The following is a 19,081-nucleotide window of genomic DNA, read 5'->3' on the forward strand; positions in this document are numbered from 1 at the left end:
TATGTGCAGATCTCATTCGTACCTCGATCAATCTCCCACAGGAAGGCAGTTCATTACCTGTGACTTCCACTACCGTGGTAGGTAGCCTGTCTTTGATTGCGATATATATCGATGTATCGATTTCTTATGTCAATACATTGTATCGACAGCCGTGTCGGAGTGACCGGAGAGATTATTGGAGGTCGAGTAAGGGTCAGGTATTTTTAGATATTCACTCGTGGTTATTTTATATTTTCTTCTTCTTCATTATTATTATTATTATTATTATTATTATTATTATTATTATTATTATTATTATTATTAGTTCATCAAGATGGGAAATATTGCAGGGAATTGAGACTAAGAACCCGTTGTCGACATACTCTGTAACCCCCCCCCTTTCCCCCCCCCCCAAATCCTAACATCCGGGATCTGGTTATATTACTGATAGTCAGTGTGACAAGTGCGTTAGCTGAGAAATGCAGTGTCATTGTCTTTAAAAATTATTCACATCCTTTATACCGCAACCCGTGTAAACAGTCGAAATAGATGTTCAACATCCGTGAACAGGGGTATCTCACAATATGTCAACCACTGATTAAATTTCACACAAAAAAAAAAAAAAAAAAAAAAAAAGAAAAAAAAACGCACTACATAATAGACACCGTGCAAGTCATGTCTTCATACCTGGAGCAAATCTGATGCACATTTTGTCTTGAGTATTAGCTGAAATAAGTGTAAACATTACCTAGCACGTAGTTTTGGGTTACTCAAACTTTCATACTTTTCGGGATCAAATTTATGCGAATTCTGGTGTAGCTGCTGTGATTTTATGCACTGTAGCCCTAGCACATACATGTACCGAGGTTATTCAACGTTCATTAGCAGGTAAATTTTATCACAGCAAAACTGAAACTACATGTTAGGTGTCTGCGTTTTAGGACAGATCATCCCACGTCGTTTGACCCCGGTCATAAAGAACAACACAATTTCCAGACAATCGGCGTTAAAGGGATGATTGGGACAAACAAGTTAATCTTTAAAAATGCAGAGTCAGCCCGGAGTTAATCATACTTTTTTCGTCGATAAATGAGGTACTAGCGTACGTGACTAAATGTCATCACCAGTGTACACTGCGATGGTGATCACGATAATTCATCACGATCTTTAGAGTTATGATTATGACAAGAAACTTCTCGCTGGTCCATAAAAGGGCAATTGCACCGAACATCAATGGTCACAGTCACGCAGTGCATTGTCCATGGGTGAGCGATTTCACAGCTACTGAACTGACCTGAGTCATCGTAAGACTAGACTGATAAAACAGCTTAAAACATGGAGACAAAAAAGACCTGCAGTGTATGTGATAGTCTGATGACGAAGCTTAGCCCGATTTTCGGTATAAAATGGACGGGGTCTAGCCACACCCTGGTATTTACGTCACGTCTTTACGTCACATGTTTGCCTTCGTAGGCGGCATATCCATATACGGCGTAAGATATCTATACAGTTAACGTGGCTTGACACATGCACCTGTATGAAACAATTTTGATTGAAGAGGGTTGAAAAGATCGTTGTACGTGGTGATAAATAATAAGTCATCATGACGAAATAAAAGCAAAATAAAAGCGTGGGCTTTTGACGTTCTAGGGAGTACGCATACATGTACATTGTAACACCCTTCGCGTGCACCCTGCCGATGACGGGTTAAGATAACAAACGATAGAGACGCGTGTTGCAGTATCGCGTAGACTATCAAAACAAAATGACGCTAGTAGGAAATAAAACATCCTACAAGAATGGGAGAGAAATGCCCATGTGTGCCGATGCAGTTACAGATTTTTTTAGTTTATCTGTGTGATCTATGCTAGCAAAATAAAAATATTTTTGTAAAAGAATGCTACAATGCTCTTTTAATTATTTGTCCGTATTTCTATATATGCATTCTAACCAAATGCTTGTTTCAAATCTGAACCTATCAAAATATTTTTTAAAAAACATGCACTAGCACCTCATGAAATTGTCGAATTTTATGCTAACGTTTTATGTTATTTTAAGTTTATTTAACTTTTAAATGGCGTTCGTTGACGGTGGAAATACAGACGGTGTGTTTTCCATTATTAGCTTCCTAGTCGTGAATTTAATTCTTACCAAACTAATGTTGAAATTGCGTAAAAGATAGTGGTAGGATCAATCTAGTTAAGATATTGTCCAAGTGCAGCATAAATTTAAGACCTGCACGACCGCCCAGAATTTTTTTATTACCACACTTATTACATCATCAGTTTTGCGAGCGTCTGCACACTGCTCTATACCGGAAACACGAAGTGATTGGACCGTGATTACTCACGCACGTGCAAGTGGTTTATTTCCTCCCACTCCACGGCTGCCAGTAATTTGGGGGAATAAACTGCAAACTCATGCCTGGCAGCTGAGCGAGCAGTATAAAAGACGGTCAGCCCTGCTGGACAGCAGATTATTGCCGTTGTTGAAGAGTAACCACCGGGTTTTAAAGATGAGGATGGCCGGTGGTTGCATGAAGCTGTTTGTCGCTTTTATTTTGGTGTCTTGTGCAAAACGTGAGTACTTCCATATTAAATTATTAAAGAACGTATTATATATAACAATGGCTATTTAAAACTTTATTTTATTTCATTTACACGTTGCAACAGGGAATGTAACTACTAAGTCCAATTATTGACATGTGTGACGCACCTGTGTTTCAATTTTGTACCTTGTTATGCATTCCATAGGTCTAGAAACAAACTGCCAATAAATTTAGAAGTAAAAAGGCTAGCACAGTTCGGTAATGAAACTAAAAAACTTTTTTTGCTTGCAACAAAACAAATGTTGCTACTTCACCATATAGATAAGGAATAATGCACTATACGGACGCCTAACTAACTAAATAAATAAATAAATAGATAAATTATTAAATAAATATTATTCAGGTTCAGTCCAGCAGGAGGACGCCGTAGTTACCCAAGCACCAATTAACGACATTAATTCTACCTACTTGTACCTCAAGTTATATGGTAAGTGTTATACTCTTATACAGTATGCCTTTATTTATCACTATTTGATATGTTGGCACAAAATCAGTTTTCTGAATTCTTGGATTGTCGCTGTTACGGATTGATAGGCTGTATGCACACTTGTCGTTTTCCCCCTCTCCCTACATCCCAAACCTCTGCGTGTAATGCGCAATCTCCGCAGCCAGGCCTTTTGCATATTTCAATTGTAGACAATAATTGCAATTACCACCAGAAGTGATTTTCAAATTGGCGTTTCTGCTTTGTTAGAATCTAATCTCCTCTTTAAATCAATTTTAATAAAACTATAATGTGATCATTATCTTCAGGAAAAGATCATGTTTATTCGATGCGTTCATATTTTCCAGTTGAAGAATACAATGAGACGATGATGGAGGGTGTAATGGCGGCAGGGGGGCGCCCTGGTCAAGCCAGCAATACCCACAGTTGTGACTCCATCCGGGGAGTTCCGCAGAGTCTGCGCAGTAGAACTAACATGTATCCCAATGGACTGGGATACTTTTATCAAAAATATACAGAGGCGTACGGCATCCCGGTCTTAGGTAGGTTTCCGCCTCTATTTGTTTTCGGCTGGTACTTTGTTAATGTTTTTGTCTTTCTGCCTTTTTTCCCTGTCCATCTCCCTGTTTTATTTTTATTCTTTGTGTAACTCATTTCTTTTATTTCTGATTGCTTATTTTACTCCTTAACTTATTCTTTCTTTCTTTTTCTCTTTTTTCTTTTGTCTCACTTTTTTATAAGTTTTTTCTCCTCCCCTTCTTCAGCTGTTTCTATTTCATTCACGACTGACCAATATGAAGCAAATAAATGAAAATCGCGTCAGCAATTCTAAATTGTTTACATTTTCATGATATTGGAATTCTCGTAAGTTTCTCTGTTTGATCACCGTAGGGTCTCGTTACCTTAGCGACGACGCACTGAAGCGGGCGTGCTACACTGTGAGGTTCTTACTGGCTGACAGATATGACGTCCGTAACTCGTACTACAAGCGTTACGGACGGTTTGCCATCATGGGACGAAGAGAGGTAAAGACTTATATATATTTTTTTTCATGTTTCATCTTTTTTTCTTTAAGAAAGCTAGTGTATAATAAATCCTTCCTTTTGATGCTAAATTACGTACGTTAATAAAAATTGCGTGTTGAGATTTAAACATTATCCAGAAGTTAACCTTGATGTTATTGACCTTCAGGTAACCACCAATATCCCAGAACACTCTTTCCTGGAACCCGGGTTCTGGAACCAAAGAGCACGTGGCCTAGGAGCTACTGAGTCTGCGCCAGTTTCGACGGGAGCGGAAGAGAACGTGCTGTGCGAGACTGGCGACCGGTACCGTGAGGACATTGCTCTCCACGAGTTCTCTCACGGCGTCCATATTCTGGGAGCCAAGTACGCCATTAGAGGTTTCGAGAGGAGGTTGGCGGGTCTGTACAGCAGCGCACGTAGCCGAGGACTCTGGAGGGGTACATACTCTCTGAGCACGAAGGAGGAATACTGGGTGAGTGGGTTTATCTAAGACTGGGTTCCCACACTTAGATCGATCCATCTGGATGGATCGACCAACTCCTTGGGGGTTCACGCTAAATTACTACCAGCTCAAGAGGCTTAAATGTCTGTCACGCCTACCGAATCAGCTAGGGTAAAGATAATTACCCCCTAACAGCTTTACTATATAGGCGTGACAGACATTTAAGCCGGTTGAGTTGATTGCAATTTAGTGAGACTCCCCAGGGAGATAGATCGATCCAAAAATCTGTGGGAATGGTATCTAAGCGCAGTTATTAAGAAAATCCAGCTTGGCTTTTTTTTCAATATGAAACAATTTAAAATTATTATTGAGTGAGTATAATAACTAGTTACTATACTCTTATCTTTAGAGATTCGTTTAAGAATATAGTTCTTTGTCACATCATAGCTCATATCGGTACACTTTTGTGTCCCTTTCACTGTTATTTATCACATAACACCATATTTATGTGTTACGAACTATTTTAACAGGCGGAAGGGGTCCAAAGTTACTTTAACGTCAACGACTTCTCCGCGACCCCCAATGGCGTCCATGGTCCCATTAACACGAGGTCTAAGCTCCAGAATTACGATCCGGCCCTTTATAATATCATCAAGGAGGTGTACCCATGTGGCAACACGTACATCAAACGGTGCGGGAACAGACAGGAAATATATGGTGAGTTTTCATAGAAATAAACGCAGTGCATTTACAGCAACGAGAAACACCCAAACTGTTTTAAAACAACACACGTTCGGACTTAAGGCAATTAAACTGCTACACGAATTAGTGCTGATGTAAACCACTGGAAATATCTAAAGTAACTCTTTGGCACAAAACGTTACCAGTACGTGCACATTCCTTTTGTTATTACTTCTGCTGTTGTTGCTTCTATAGTAAATCTGGCAAGGGGACACCTCTGTCAAAAAGAAATTGTGAAGTAATCTGCAGGATAGTAGAATTTTAGTCATGTATTCAGCATTTTTCTGTGATCAGATATCCATTTAAAATATTTGAGTAAATCACGGCAGTAGATCCTAATAGCTTATTATTTACAGGAGCACATTTGCTTTTTATATTGCAATCACATTTCACAGCCTTTTTCATTTTACAGCAAAAGAAAGAGCACAGCAACTTCGTTTAAATTGTGATTCAAACGGAGGCGGAGGGACTGGTGGTGGAACCGGTGGTGGAACTGGAGGGGGAACCGGTGGGGGGACCGGAGGTGGAACCGGTGGGGGAACCGGAGGTGGAACTGGAGGGGGAACCGGTGGGGGAACCGGAGGAGGAACTGGCGGAGGCAGTAAGTGTGGTTTAAAATACATGCATTTGTGTGTATTTTTTTCTTCAGGTTTGTTATGGCCAACGAAAAGGATATATTAATTTTACATGTAGATCTACATATACGGTACTTTTATGTCACTTTTTGTTTGTGCAGTTACATTTACCTGATTGTCTGGCAACGTTAAGTACAGTTATCAAATGCCGCCAAAGTCGATACACCTACAGTAGTATTTGACCATGTATCATTCCAGACTGTACGGACAATGACAACCGCTGTGCTGGCTGGGCGGGAAGAGGAGAGTGCGACAAGAACCCGAGGTACATGCTGGTCAACTGCCGGAAGAGCTGTCGCCAGTGTTCAGGTAAATATTCAGCTGGTAATAAAAGCATATTTTCTTATTATACTCTCTGCCATGTGCAGTAAATCCAGTGACCCACCCTCCATTAAATTCATACAGGTAAGGGTAAGCGTGATCAAATTTTAGGGCGGTTTATCTGCACATACTGGTAATTATGGGAACAGGGCCTTGTATTACAGGAGTTCTTTTTATATAATGGCGGTACTGGCACTATAGCTTATGCCGGATTGTAATTTTGGGTTGAACGTTAGGTGAAGACTACACGTTTTCGCTATCTGTCTACATACTTAATATAAGCACCTGTCACTGCTTCTAAAGTATATCAACACTTAATGGACCAATTTCCTGTGACATTTGAACAACTGTGTTCGATATATGCATGTATAAAAATTAACATTTTTTTCTTGAATTCCTGTTCTTCCAGGAGGAGGCGGCGGAGGAGGAGGCACCAACTGTGTGGACAGGAACATGTTCTGTGCATCCTGGTCCAGACGCGGGGAGTGTACACGCAACCCTAGGTACATGCTGACCAACTGTAGGAGAAGCTGCCGGCAATGCTGATGACAATCTTCCCGATATAAAGTTCAGTTTCTGTAATTTATAAAGTTTAGATCTACCTTCTTTGATTACGTGACTGTTGATGTAGGAGCGTGGTCACAGCGGTTTTCACGGTTCTCAACGGTTCTGTCTGGTAGTTGATGGACAGTGTTTTAGTAGCCTGGTACATAATTAAAATTGGAACAGCATTTTCCAAATTTTGCCAAGTGGGCACGTGACGTAATTTGTAGAAAAAATCAACTTAAAAACGTCGAATGTGAAGGCCGAATACGTTAGGGACATTCAAAGCCGTTGTTTTTTAATTCTCGCCTGGCTTGAATATTTTCAAATGTACTTGCAATTGTAAAGTAATGCACACATTTTGTCATGTATCAAGAATGTGAATAAAAGTAAAAAGTGAATAAAAGTTTGTGTGGTATTAATATTTCTAGCTTTTTGATCCTTTAGTTACGACCTAATTTGTGACACACGATCTTACCGTGGCAGACGTTAAGAACGTGTGAGAAAAATGTCATATGGGGTGGTACGTAGCTAACGGAGAGACCGTAGACGACGGTGGATTTAGATTACCCGTGTGTTTCTGTATAAAAGAGCTCTGGTGTCCAGAAAGAACACCTAAAGGGTCAGTGGAGGAATAAACGACACCATGGCATGGTTCTTGACATCGCTGGCATGCTTGCTGCTGAGTGTCGTGGGTGAGTGGATATCGATAATTCACAAAAAATTACTTCATTTCTTAGCCTTAAACACGCGAAACAGTTCAAAAGAGGGCAGAAGAGATCTGAAATATCCCTTTTGTTAGTTTTCAATATTCATTGAAGACTTTCGGTTACGGCTAAATTGTCGTAGACATAAAAAGCGCGCCGACTCTAGACTAAAGTTTCATTATGAAACGGAACCATATTCTGCTTCCAATATTTCATGAAATGTGTTAAGAAGTGACGGTGCAGTTCTTGTCGCAACTGTTTTGAAAATCGTTAGTGTAATCTTGTCGCCGATTTGTAAAGGTGTGAGGAAACACGAGTCCATTGAAGACACGGGTTTCATTGCATGTGGGCCGTGTCATGTGCCCATTCTGTTATTATAAATACTTACATTTTTATTTATTTTTAAACTATTACTCTAAACATCAACCCTCCTTCTTATCCTTGAGTAATAACAAGAGCAAAGCAAATGTCTTTACAATATGTACTATAAATGAGTATAAATGAATATTGTTTTTAATTCCATTAATTATTGTTTTTGATTCCATTAATATTGTTTTTAATTCCATTAATTAAAGTTCTCTCGTCGTTATCCCCCTATAACGTGCAAGTGTCCTACGTGGGCAGCCCACGTTCCCTCATCAATAATTTTATTCAACCTCATTGGGTCTAAGGTAGGAATGATGCATTTAGTTTCACTGTGTGTAGATATATAGATACAAAGCATATCTTTGCGTGCCCAAATGAGATCAAGTAGGCAAAATAATAGCTAAACACGGTCATCAAACAAACCCTGGATCAAAGCAAAATCAAACTTTTCCTTCATCATTATTGACTCACATTATTTTCCAATGTTATCACCTAGCTGTACCAGTATCTTCGTCTGTGTTCATGAGAATGCTGACGTCACGAGGCAGCGAAAGGCCTGGGTCCCCCACGAATTCCCACAGCTGTTGGAGCGTTCGATCTGTCCCCAATGACCTCCGCAGTGCAGCCATTATGGGCCCTAACGGCCTTAGCACGTACTATCAGAAGTACACTGAGGCGTACGGGATACCAATATTAGGTAGGGAGTTGAACATTGTATGTTATTGTTCCTAATTGTTTTGATGGACGATACAATTTTATGATTAAAATTTTTGAAAAATAGACTCCTTGTTTTTATAGTTCACAACTTTTAGATATTTTGAGAATCAGATTTTCACAATGAATTTTTACCCTGCATTTGTGATTATATGATTTTTACCCTGCTTTGGCATTATAAACGATAAGTTTGTTGTATTAAAGGTACACTCCATCCGATTTACCTGCCGAGACTGATTTTCCCGGGAAAACGAGCAATTTTCTGGTACTTACGAATCATTTACCAACCCTGCCTGCAGTTGGCTCCCACCTTTGATAAAGTTTATAAAGGTTGACTAACTTTACTTTTCCATTTTACAAAACAATGCGTATACATGTATTTCCTTTTGATAAAACAGCTTCATGCTGCTCTAATCCTGGCAGGTTCTGTGCATGTGCCGGAAGATGCGGTCAAACGCGCATGTTATGTCGTAAGATTCTTGTTCGCCGACAGACAAGACGTCCGTCGCTCCTACTACAAACACTTCGGTCGTTTCGCCGTGTATGGCCAGAACGAAGTCACCCGAAGTATCCCTGAGCATGCGTACTTGGATCCATTTTGGGACACTCGAGCACGTGGCCTCGGCGCCACTTTGACGGCACCCGTTGCGACCTGCGCGGAAGAAAACGCTCTCTGTTACTCCACCGACACCTACGACCCCAACGAGGACATTGCCCTGCACGAGTACTCCCATGCCCTGCAGAGTCTCGGGGCATACTTTGCTGTGCCAGGGTTTGAGGCTCGCTTGAAGAGCGCGTACAGCAGTGCCATATCACGTGGTCTGTGGGCCAACACGTATGCCGGTACTGACGAGGTCGAGTACTGGGTAGGTATCAGTATCCACTGAGTTAGACAATTATGTAGGCGATCATGTTGGCGTCTCCTATGCAAGTGACGCTTTCTAAATGTCTATTATCAAAATTAAGGTGAATCCTATTATGATGATGATGATGATGATACCACAGCGATTATTGTAACTATATTAAACATCCAACAACCAAGATTTTCTAGGACAGTACCATTTATATATAATTGGCTTTTTCCCTTCTGCAAAGGCTGAGGCCGTACAAAGTTATTTCAACGCCAACACCCACCGAGACACTGTGAACGGCATCCACGGTCCTGTCAGCACAAGAGACAAGCTGAGGGCCTACGATCCCGCCATATATGCCCTGATCCAGGAAATCTTCCCCTGTAACAACAACTACATTACCAGATGCGGCAATAGCCAAACTCTACGTTGTAGGTGTCTTGTTGCTGTACTGTTTTCATTTCTTTACTGTGAAGGTTTTATAAATTCGTTTGTCTAATTAGTTATCTGTTTGTCGTATGTTTGTTTGCATTGGTTCGTTTCTCTTTGTCTCTTTTTCTCTCTATATATGTAAGTTTATTCATCTAAGGTTTTTCAGATTTAAGCGTTTGTCCCTTTTTTTCAATTTTTGCGTATTTTTATTTACTTGTTTATTCATTTTTCTATATCTTTTCCCTTATTATGCCAACTGATCAAGGATTAACGCAACATCCCTTGACTGTTTTAAACCTTCACTTTCTATCCCGACATAACTGCATGGTTATTCACCATATTCCGCATCTAAATAATTTCTGGAACACAATTTATTTGATCGCATTTCAGCTCAGGAGCATGCTCAGCAGTTGAGAATGAATTGTGCCGGGTCAGGAGGGGCTGGAACTGGAACAGGAACCGGAACCGGAACCAACACCGGAACTGGGACTGGAACAGGTACAACTTTAAGTTTTATTTTCAGTAGAAACAACAAAGACATGTATCTTGGTGTAACGTATTGTCTGCCAATGCGTTTGCTGCAAGAAAGTTGGTTAGAGTTTGGAAAATAAAACCATAAGAAGCGCTCTATTTTAATTTTTAATACCTATATGTAAGTACCCCACCCCCCGGTATATACATAGGTAATTCTCTGAAGAATAAAATTACAATGAATAAACCGTGCTATTTGTGTTGATTAGGGACCGGTACAGGGGGCAGCTGTGTGGACAAGAGTGAGAATTGCCAGTACTGGTCTCAGACCGGAGAGTGTTCCAAAAACCAAGCCTACATGTCTCAGAACTGCAAGAAGAGTTGTAATCTCTGCTCAGCTGGAGGCCAGGGTAATTAGAAGCACGCACGCGCGCGCACACATACACACACACACACACACACACACACACACACGCGACAATTGCACTACATTGCTTGGCATCGTTTTACAGCTACAGTAGTCGGCATCCATCTTTAAAGGACAAATTGGTAGACCCGTACCCCTTTCAAAAATAAAATAATTCCCCCTGCAGTACCAATAATCGACGTTTTTTAACTATATTTTCTCGATATTTCCATTTCCATTTCTATTTTTTTTTCTATTTCTATTTTTGTTCATAGATTTATTATTCACTAAGTAGACTGAATGCATTCGTTTTTATAGGGCTCAATCTGTGCGTGTTTAGAGTCAATGTGTTTGTGTTTAAGGAGTCAATATATGTTTGTGTTTATAGACTCGATGTGTTTGTGTTTGGCGACTGCATGTGTTTGTGAGTAGGGAATCAATGCATTTGTGATTAGGGACTCGATATGTTTGTGTTTATTAGGAGTCGATATGTTTGTGTTTAGAGGGTTTGTGTTTTTGTGTTTAGGGACTCGATGTGTTGCGTTTAGGGACTGAGTATGCTTGTGTTTAGAGAATCATTGTGTTTAGAGAGTCATTGTGTTTAGGGACTCAATCTGGCAGCTGCTCAGACCAGAGCCAACACTGCAAGTACTGGTCAGAGACAGGGCAGTGCACTCAGAACGCCGCCTATATGCTGAAGAACTGCAAGAAAAGCTGCAACCAATGTTCAGGTACAGGTAGGATCATTTGTGTCAGCAATATTATCATTATTTGTGTAACCAACCCGGGATCATCGCCCAGAATTTCGGAGATAAATGTATAAACGTACCTTTATTATCAGTAGATGTCTCTGCTTTTCTCACTCTGTAATTTTTATTAATCTTAAAAGAGACAAGGCCACAGCCACCATATTCAAAACTGTATACTTCTGTTTAGACCTTCCTAATTCCTTTTCCCTTTAGTGCATGCTAAGTTCATGCATTTATTTGTTAGGTTAATTTAATACATGTGTTTATTCGTCAGGTACGGTAGGACACACAGGAAGTTGCGCAGACCAAAGCACAAACTGTCAGTACTGGTCAGATACTGGAGAGTGCACCAGGAACTACACCTACATGTCCCAGAACTGCAAGAAAAGCTGCCGCCTCTGTTGACCGCCAACGTGTCAATCAACATGTAGTAACTCGGTATATCTCTTGGAAAGAACTGAGGTTTTAGATTAACCGCGGTAATACTTAAGAAATAAAATAATACCTCACTTGCATGACGTGTCTTTTGTTACTTTCTATCAATATGATAAATTTATGTACATAGCATGTAGCATTAATATGGTAGTTTTATTGTATCCGGTATTTATTGCGAGTGACGTTTACATAGATAATAATACTGTTTTCTGGAAATAAGGAAATAACATCGTGTGTATGTGAACCTGCAAAGGGACATGTGAATAAATTATCGGCGACACGCGGCCTTCTGGACTTAACATCAAAAAATAAAATAAAACGCGCCTATATACAGTCACCCATATTTAGCCCTCTCCTTCAGGAGTAGAAGCTTTTGAACTAAAAAACAACGCATTTAAGCCTTGCAATTGTGAAAGGTTAAAGGATATCGAATGTCGGTTGACAAAGTAAATCGTGTTGGAGTTGAAAAATACATCATCATATACCCTTTATGTTAGGAACAAATGTGAAGGTATGCATTTTCTCGGGTATATCATGTCCATGAATAACGGTCTCTGAAAGATTCTCTGTTAAATAAAAGTAAAATTACTGCGCATTTTGCTTTTCCATAGTCAAACTTGTGGTAAAAGTTTTAAAATAAGGAAGAGCAAACGCTAAATGTATAATGAAATATGTCTTAAAGGTAAATACCAACCGTTGCTCCCCTCCCCCAATACGCCGAAGTTTGATTTTATTCACCTATATGAAAGTAACAGACGAGATGTGATAGGATATATGCAATTTATGATTTATTCACTTATCAGATGATAATCTGTCGTAAATGCATTGCTATAAAAAAAACACAAGTAACGTGTAAAGGTATGAACTTAGTATGGCTTTTGCTTAATATATTGTGACCATTACTGAAGCTATATATCATTTAAAAAAAAAACTTTGGTAGCACGGTAAAAAAGAATATCACTAAAACTGTATTTTTTCCTTATAATTTTTATCATACCCTCTTTGGTTTCAGCACTTCTTTAGAATCTGATTATTTTCCATTATGTGTATGCGCATACTAACAGTGCCTTTCGGCAGTTATATAACACATAACTGAAATATAAATACCATTGTTATTTCCAAAATAAAAAAGTGTAAAACTTGTACCTGTACATTACTTGTGAAATAATTCAAAACCATTTGATTTTTTGTGTGTAGGGGTAAATTTGATTTTAACATAAAAAACACGGGTTACTCAACAGACGTCGCCATTCACTGTGACACAGTCCCATTCAGGGTGAGACGACTTGACCAGATAGTTGAACAAACCGTCCGACATGGTATGGCGTCTCCCAATGAACTCTCTAGCAGCCGGTACGGCATTGCAGTCCCCGCCCGCCATGTCCAGCAAATCTACCAAGTCATTACGTATTTCGAACAGCTTGTCTGTTGTCGGGACTGTATAGGTAGGGTGGCTGGCCCCAGACCGCGCAAAGCTCAGCGGATAGATGAGGTAGCACTTCTGGTGCGGGAAAAGTCCAGATATCATGCGCAGAGCGTCGGTTGTCGTGAAGCTGCTGTCCAGAGGACTGACGCGGCTTAATATGGCATCGAGGGTGGAGTTGACCTTCATCAGTTTGACGATCCTGTCGGCAATCCCAATCAGTTTCGGTAGCTGTTCCTTGGTAAAAGGACCCAAGATGTCTTCCAGAGCGCCGTTGACCTTGTTATGGAAATCGGTGTTCAGGTAATTTTTCAAGCCCCGCAGGGCAGAGGATATGCCTGAGACTCTTTGTTTGGAGTAAGGGCCAGACAAACCGTGGTTGTCTTCCAAGCATTTTTGGGTCTGAGCAAACTGAAGGGAGAGGGCAAAGTTTGAAAGTGGTTGGAGTCTTCCTCCTGGTTGTGGCTTAAAGGACGCTGCTAGCCTACTAAGGTCTGGTAGGCGTTTAAGTCCGGAGCGAATTTTGTTTCGGATTAGATCGGCGATGCTTCTCTTGCTTCGCGTACACATTTTGTTACGGAGGTCACTTAACTGTACCTTCAAGCCGGGAAAGGCGTTGCCAAGATCGACCGTGACCTTAAAGACGTTACGGAAGGCAGTGGTAACGCGTTTCTGCAGTTCCGGCCAAGCCGATTGGATCTTTGCGCAGTCGGCCTCAATGCGACGCAAACTGTGATCAACCATCTTTTTAGCTTCTTCCAAAGTCGATTTGGCGGACTTTAACTTGTTTTCGTACTCGCGCTGTTTTCTCTTGTTGCTCCCAATGCCGAGGAGGTCCAGGATATCGCCCCCGGAGAAAGGCACGGGTACGGGCAGCGTCGACAGAAGATTTTCCACCTCTCTCTCCAAGAGCTGGTTCACTATTCCTTCCAGACCCGTGTCCACCTTGTTCTTTATGTCGTCTAGCTCAGTTTTAAGAACTTCAAGATCTTTTATGTCAATTGTCTGGTTTACACCTAATTAAAGATAACAAAATAAAAGAGTGAAATAGGATAACGTTAAAGTCGTTGCTTAGATAAATATAACAGTGTAAATGATACTTAAAGCTTTGTAAGATTAGTACGTGTTTATCAAATAAATTGCTCATTTTGCGCCTATGAAAGACAAATTGTCCTAATATAATCCATTTAACGTAAAGCACATTTACATAAATCAAAAATAATAAGTGGGAATGAGGATAATTTCTTTTGTTTGTGAATCTGTAAAAGGGACATCTGCACAGAATTCCCAAGACACGCCCTCCTGGTGCCACGTCATAAAACACCCCCACCTGCCTCCACCCATACCAAACGCCACCTACCGGAGAAAGAACCATAGGAAGACCTCAGCCTTGCAATGGTGAGGAGTTGGTATACTTCAAATGTCAGCTCCTTGAAAGCATCGGCGACTGCGGCCACATCAGACTGGAGGCTGACCAGCCTGTTCCGCATGTCCTTGCAATTGTTGTATACAGAGCTCCTCTTCGCCGCGAGGGAGCTGGAAATAATACGTTATTATTATTATTATTATTATTATATTCTGATACAATGGCCGAGATATAACAATACAATACAAGGTGATTATATATTTACAGTTATTTTGTAACGATAACAAATTGATAATGATGAATGCCTTGGTTTTAAACATTTGAGCTACGCTGTATTATGACATCAGGATATACTTATAATCAAATAATACCCCTGTCATCTTAAAAAGATATTTTTGGTATCCCACGTTTTGTTTTAAAAAAAGTCCCCTAGCAATAGAGTTAACATGTTTTTAATTTAATTTAATTGTTTAATACAACGACGACATATTAATTGCTAAGCTTAAATTAGTTTAGTTTAAATCTGCGTGTACCATAATGTTAGTCACAAGTGCAATTAAAATACTCACTTAACCTCGCGCTGTAGACGCTGGACTTGCGGTTTCAGGTCACATATCTGAAGACAAGAATAAAGCGATGCTTTTCTTTACTTCATTTTGTGTTTCATGTAGAAATAAAAAAAAGAAATACAAATTCTTTTATTTAAAAAGCAAATAAAAATATATAATAAAAAGTAGCTATCCATTACTACAGCGTGCACATTCCTACTAATCCATGAGTTGAATCACTTTGATAATTGATGGAGAGAGAGAGAGAGAGAGAGAGAGTGAGAGACAGAGAGAGAGAGAGAGGTCACTTACGTCTGGATAATCAGGATAGTCCGGACATTTTGATAAAAATTTGTCTACGATGATGTCAATGATACCACCGCTTCCTAGAACTGAATATCATAATGCACATTGAATATTATAATGCTTAAAACACCCTAAAATTTGTATAAATGTCCATTTTCACCGTTACGAGTAAAACGCTTCCGTCTCAATCTCCATTATGAGGGTGATGTAAAAATTAGAAACTTAGAACCCAAAAGGAAGTTTATAGGTACATTAGGTACATTGTACATGCAGTAATTCTGTGAACGGCTTTAAAATCTATGTACCTTGTTCATTCACAAAAGCAGATTATTCTCCAATGTTTTGTTTGCAACTTATATGCTGCTGTAGGAGGGGTACATGTAGTTGGAAATTTCAAGTAAATCAATTTAAACTGCACAATTATCTAGCAATATTCTCGGGTCTTTAAGATAACAATTACAACTCACATCCCGATACGGGGCCGGCAGTGGAGAGTATTAAGAGTAGCGCCAGTCCAAACACATTCGCCACAGCAACCATGATGACGGCGGTGTCTTAGCTTCTACTTGTTTGTATTTGTTCACCCGGATTTCCGATAAAACCACTGCCCCGCGTCTTACCTTTAAAAAAATTAAAATTAAGATGGCGTTGTTTTAGTTCAACGAGAGTGATCTCCAGCAAATAGCAGAGTTGAAAATGTATTAAATCGCTTGGAGCCCCGTCCCTTTATAAGGTAGTCACCTTTGCTTACACGGCCATAACAAAACTTGGATCTATGTAGTTTCAATGTTTCTATATGAATGAGCCCTAAGACCACCCCCTGAAACTACTTTATCCCTAAAACAGATCTGTGGGAAGTTGGCACGGCAAGTGTCCCGTCAGCCTTAACCTACCAGTAGCTACGGCCGTGAATGCAAACTATGCAACGCAATGCAATTTCCATAAAAACGACATAAAACGAGTCGCCGTAATTAACCTTCAGTAAATTTGGCACTAGTATTCCATTTAATACAGACCCAGTGGATGAAATAGCTAGTTATAAATGTTCGGACCATCTCTCCAAAAAGACCTTATGCTAGCTACTATAGATACAATTCAACATCCAGTTTCTTTCTTTATACGTATACTGCGTTGTAACGTCGTTATTTGCCTATATCATAGGACATCACACTGGTTTGAGTTAACAGAATCCCAACCTACCTTCAAGTTCAGTTTTGACTATATGTTCAGCACTGTGGAGTTTGATGCACTAAACCGCATATAGTTGGCTTTTATACGATTGACTACCGGCTTCGCAGCATATATTTAGAATGATATATAATAGGATATTAATTCAATGCCGCCAGGAAGCGGATCTAAAAAGGGGATGGGTCTTCCTACGTCAATTTAAAACTTGTTTAATCGTTCAGTTGTCAGGGTCCCGTTGATGTTAGCTATAATGTGCCTTACTTTTACTTAATTAGTATCCAAAGTTTAAAACAAGACTGTAAGGTAAATACATATACATACGTTTTGCGCCTTCCCTTTTGACCAAGAAAATATACCATTTCTAACCCTTGCATCTTCTTTTTATTTTTTTTAAATTTTTTTATTTTTATTTCATTTTTATTTTATTTTCCTTTTTTGTTTGTATTCCATATATATATACATGTAACATCTAGTTTATGCAAAGAAGTATAAGCAACATATAATTTATAGAAACAACTTGTACCTTGTACGTATTTTAATTGAAAAATGCAGTTGCTTGAGTCATTTACTACACATGTAGGCACTGAACTTAGATTACATTAATCTATAGGTTCCGGAATATCTCAAACATTTCGCATGTCAAAACAACATAACAAAGTGAGATGCCACTGTCGGGGAAGTGCTAGATGTTTATATTAATGCCCGTAGCTGTTTTCAACATAAAGCGATATTAGTTTAGGAAATGGAAAATAATGGATTGACAGAGCAAATTCTCATAAAGGAGGGTTAGGAAATTGATATTTTCGAATGGGAAGAGGGTGCTATAGCAATTTAGCTGTCACTTCCGTATTTGATAGACATAGTGCATTGTTTATTTGTCTTGTGTTCATTTAGCCTACTCTCTCTCTCTCTCTCTCTCTCTCTCTCGCTTTGAGGTTTACAGCAAATGAATAGATGACCCACAGAAAATAAGTAAATGAATGGACCACGAAACGAGCATATAAACTTACAATCAAATCAAATTAATATTTATTTTCCATTATCTTACTACATGTATCCTTATCTGTTTATTTTATTTATTTGTATCATGACTGTCGCATTTCATTACCCATGCATGACTGTCGCATTTCATTACCCATGGGTAAATTCTTCTTAAGTGCTCAAAGCAACAAATTAAAGCAATTTTGGGCTACATTTCTATTGCAGTGTGCATTACATAAGAAGTATATGTCGTTTTAATTGTATACATTAGAACAAAGGGATGATCTGGTCACAAAAGAACACTTTCTCTGACCACTGAAGGACATTCCTACTGACCATTGTCAAACATCTTGACCATTAGGATGGGCAAAATGTGTTTAAAGTGGGGCAAATCGACTAAGGCAGAGAGGTGGTTAAGTGAAATTTCGTGACCCGGAATATAAGTATTAATTCTGTTGACGATAGATACGCCTACATACTACGACTAAGAAAGGTAGGTACGCCTACATGGCACGAGTCAGGGAACTAATGTGATGTTTTGACCCACCGTTCAGCTTTTGACATATTTCATAAGTGAATGTTAAATGCGTGTACGCACGCTCGGGTGTGTGTGTGTTTATGAGAGAGAGAGAGAGAGAGAGAGAGAGAGAGAGAGAGAGAATAAAGGGCCCACCAGAATATTGAATCAATGATTTCCAGTTGCTGAACAGCGTAAAAACAAAAAAACATCTGCATCGAGACCCGCAAAAAAATCTTAGTGTTAACGATTGCACCTTTTGAGCAGATAAAAAAAGAGGAAAAACGACCTCGAACCCCCACGGGAAGTCACACCTGTTAGTGAAGTGTTCCTTGGTCACGTGCAATGCATTGTATCATGACGTATTTGGCCCATTAAAATTCGACCGCATCATCACGAAATGTCAGTGACCCTACATGTATATATTTATAGGTGCATTTATGTACAGTATATAAGGTAACATGTGTCATTTGTGCTGGATCCTCGCTCAAGACAAATTAGCAATTTAATGTAGTAACTTTTTAAAGATTTTATTTTTGCCCTTGTGTGTCACTATTTCAATTAAGAAAAGGGCTCAGATATTAAAATCTTAGCTCGCTACGCCTGTATTTTACACTACACAGGCCGCGGTACAAGACACCATGCCATTTCTTGTGTGAAAAACTAGGTCCTGTCCTGAGAAGATCAGTTATGGTAGATTTTGTTTAGTATGACTCGCCAGTCATTTACAACTAAGGTATTGAATTCAAAATTGAATAAAATAGTGCAATGATTCGCGAGTAAAAAAAGATATGCTCTTTACCCCGTTAATTTATATTTATAATATCTATGGATGTTGTTTAGTTGATGCCGTTGATGGTCGATATCGGTCGATATGATTGA

The 19,081-nt window shown here is 39.4% G+C and overlaps 3 protein-coding genes across 5 annotated transcripts; 2 read left to right on the top strand and 1 right to left on the bottom strand.

Annotated features, from left to right (window-relative positions):
- The first annotated feature begins 2,368 nt into the window (after positions 1 to 2,368).
- LOC106152911 (uncharacterized) lies at positions 2,369 to 7,163 on the top strand. Of its 2 annotated transcripts, none has more exons than XM_013526652.2 (9): positions 2,369 to 2,558; positions 2,931 to 3,014; positions 3,380 to 3,574; positions 3,924 to 4,057; positions 4,224 to 4,529; positions 5,030 to 5,216; positions 5,653 to 5,841; positions 6,074 to 6,184; positions 6,606 to 7,163. In XM_013526652.2, the coding sequence occupies exons 1-9, from the start codon at positions 2,495 to 2,497 to the stop codon at positions 6,740 to 6,742; spliced, it is 1,407 nt and encodes a 468-aa protein (XP_013382106.2). In that variant the 5' UTR covers positions 2,369 to 2,494; the 3' UTR covers positions 6,743 to 7,163. The 2 variants fall into 2 exon arrangements, with proteins under 2 accessions (XP_013382106.2, XP_086853354.1); XM_086997228.1 differs by having other exon boundaries at positions 6,612 to 7,163.
- An 87-nt stretch (positions 7,164 to 7,250) lies between these two features.
- Positions 7,251 to 11,950, top strand: LOC106152912 (uncharacterized). Of its 2 annotated transcripts, none has more exons than XM_013526655.3 (8): positions 7,251 to 7,434; positions 8,309 to 8,509; positions 8,950 to 9,392; positions 9,622 to 9,808; positions 10,200 to 10,307; positions 10,550 to 10,690; positions 11,292 to 11,417; positions 11,710 to 11,950. In XM_013526655.3, the coding sequence occupies exons 1-8, from the start codon at positions 7,386 to 7,388 to the stop codon at positions 11,838 to 11,840; spliced, it is 1,386 nt and encodes a 461-aa protein (XP_013382109.2). In that variant the 5' UTR covers positions 7,251 to 7,385; the 3' UTR covers positions 11,841 to 11,950. The 2 variants fall into 2 exon arrangements, with proteins under 2 accessions (XP_013382109.2, XP_013382108.2); XM_013526654.3 differs by having other exon boundaries at positions 7,253 to 7,434; positions 11,292 to 11,423.
- Positions 11,951 to 12,636: 686 nt separating this feature from the next.
- On the bottom strand, positions 12,637 to 16,855 carry LOC106152896 (uncharacterized). The gene is made up of 6 exons (XM_013526636.2): positions 16,714 to 16,855; positions 15,981 to 16,133; positions 15,520 to 15,599; positions 15,229 to 15,275; positions 14,654 to 14,829; positions 12,637 to 14,309 (listed from the first exon to the last, which is right to left on the bottom strand). The coding sequence occupies exons 2-6, from the start codon at positions 16,051 to 16,053 to the stop codon at positions 13,105 to 13,107; spliced, it is 1,581 nt and encodes a 526-aa protein (XP_013382090.2). The 5' UTR covers positions 16,054 to 16,133; positions 16,714 to 16,855; the 3' UTR covers positions 12,637 to 13,104.
- Positions 16,856 to 19,081: the final 2,226 nt, after the last annotated feature.

Source organism: Lingula anatina, chromosome 10 (genome assembly GCF_051362555.1).
Source record: "Lingula anatina isolate TDL-2025a chromosome 10, LinAna3.0, whole genome shotgun sequence".
Classification (NCBI taxonomy): Eukaryota; Metazoa; Brachiopoda; class Lingulata; order Lingulida; family Lingulidae; genus Lingula; species Lingula anatina.

What these genes read in the sequence shown, in the direction of transcription:
- LOC106152911 (XM_013526652.2), top strand. Translation starts at nt 2,495, where the DNA reads ATGAGGATGGCCGGTGGTTGCATGAAGCTGTTTGTCGCTTTTATTTTG. An exon ending in GCACGAAGGAGGAATACTGG is followed by an intron (nt 4,530 to 5,029) that starts GTGAGTGGGTTT and finishes CTATTTTAACAG; the next exon opens with GCGGAAGGGGTCCAAAGTTA. An exon ending in GAACAGACAGGAAATATATG is followed by an intron (nt 5,217 to 5,652) that starts GTGAGTTTTCAT and finishes TTCATTTTACAG; the next exon opens with CAAAAGAAAGAGCACAGCAA.
- LOC106152912 (XM_013526654.3), top strand. Translation starts at nt 7,386, where the DNA reads ATGGCATGGTTCTTGACATCGCTGGCATGCTTGCTGCTGAGTGTCGTG. An exon ending in GTACGGGATACCAATATTAG is followed by an intron (nt 8,510 to 8,949) that starts GTAGGGAGTTGA and finishes TAATCCTGGCAG; the next exon opens with GTTCTGTGCATGTGCCGGAA. An exon ending in CTGCTCAGCTGGAGGCCAGG is followed by an intron (nt 10,691 to 11,291) that starts GTAATTAGAAGC and finishes CATTGTGTTTAG; the next exon opens with GGACTCAATCTGGCAGCTGC.
- LOC106152896 (XM_013526636.2), bottom strand. Translation starts at nt 16,053, where the DNA reads ATGGTTGCTGTGGCGAATGTGTTTGGACTGGCGCTACTCTTAATACTC. An exon ending in ACTATCCTGATTATCCAGAC is followed by an intron (nt 15,276 to 15,519) that starts GTAAGTGACCTC and finishes TCTTGTCTTCAG; the next exon opens with ATATGTGACCTGAAACCGCA. An exon ending in CGTCTACAGCGCGAGGTTAA is followed by an intron (nt 14,830 to 15,228) that starts GTGAGTATTTTA and finishes TATTATTTCCAG; the next exon opens with CTCCCTCGCGGCGAAGAGGA.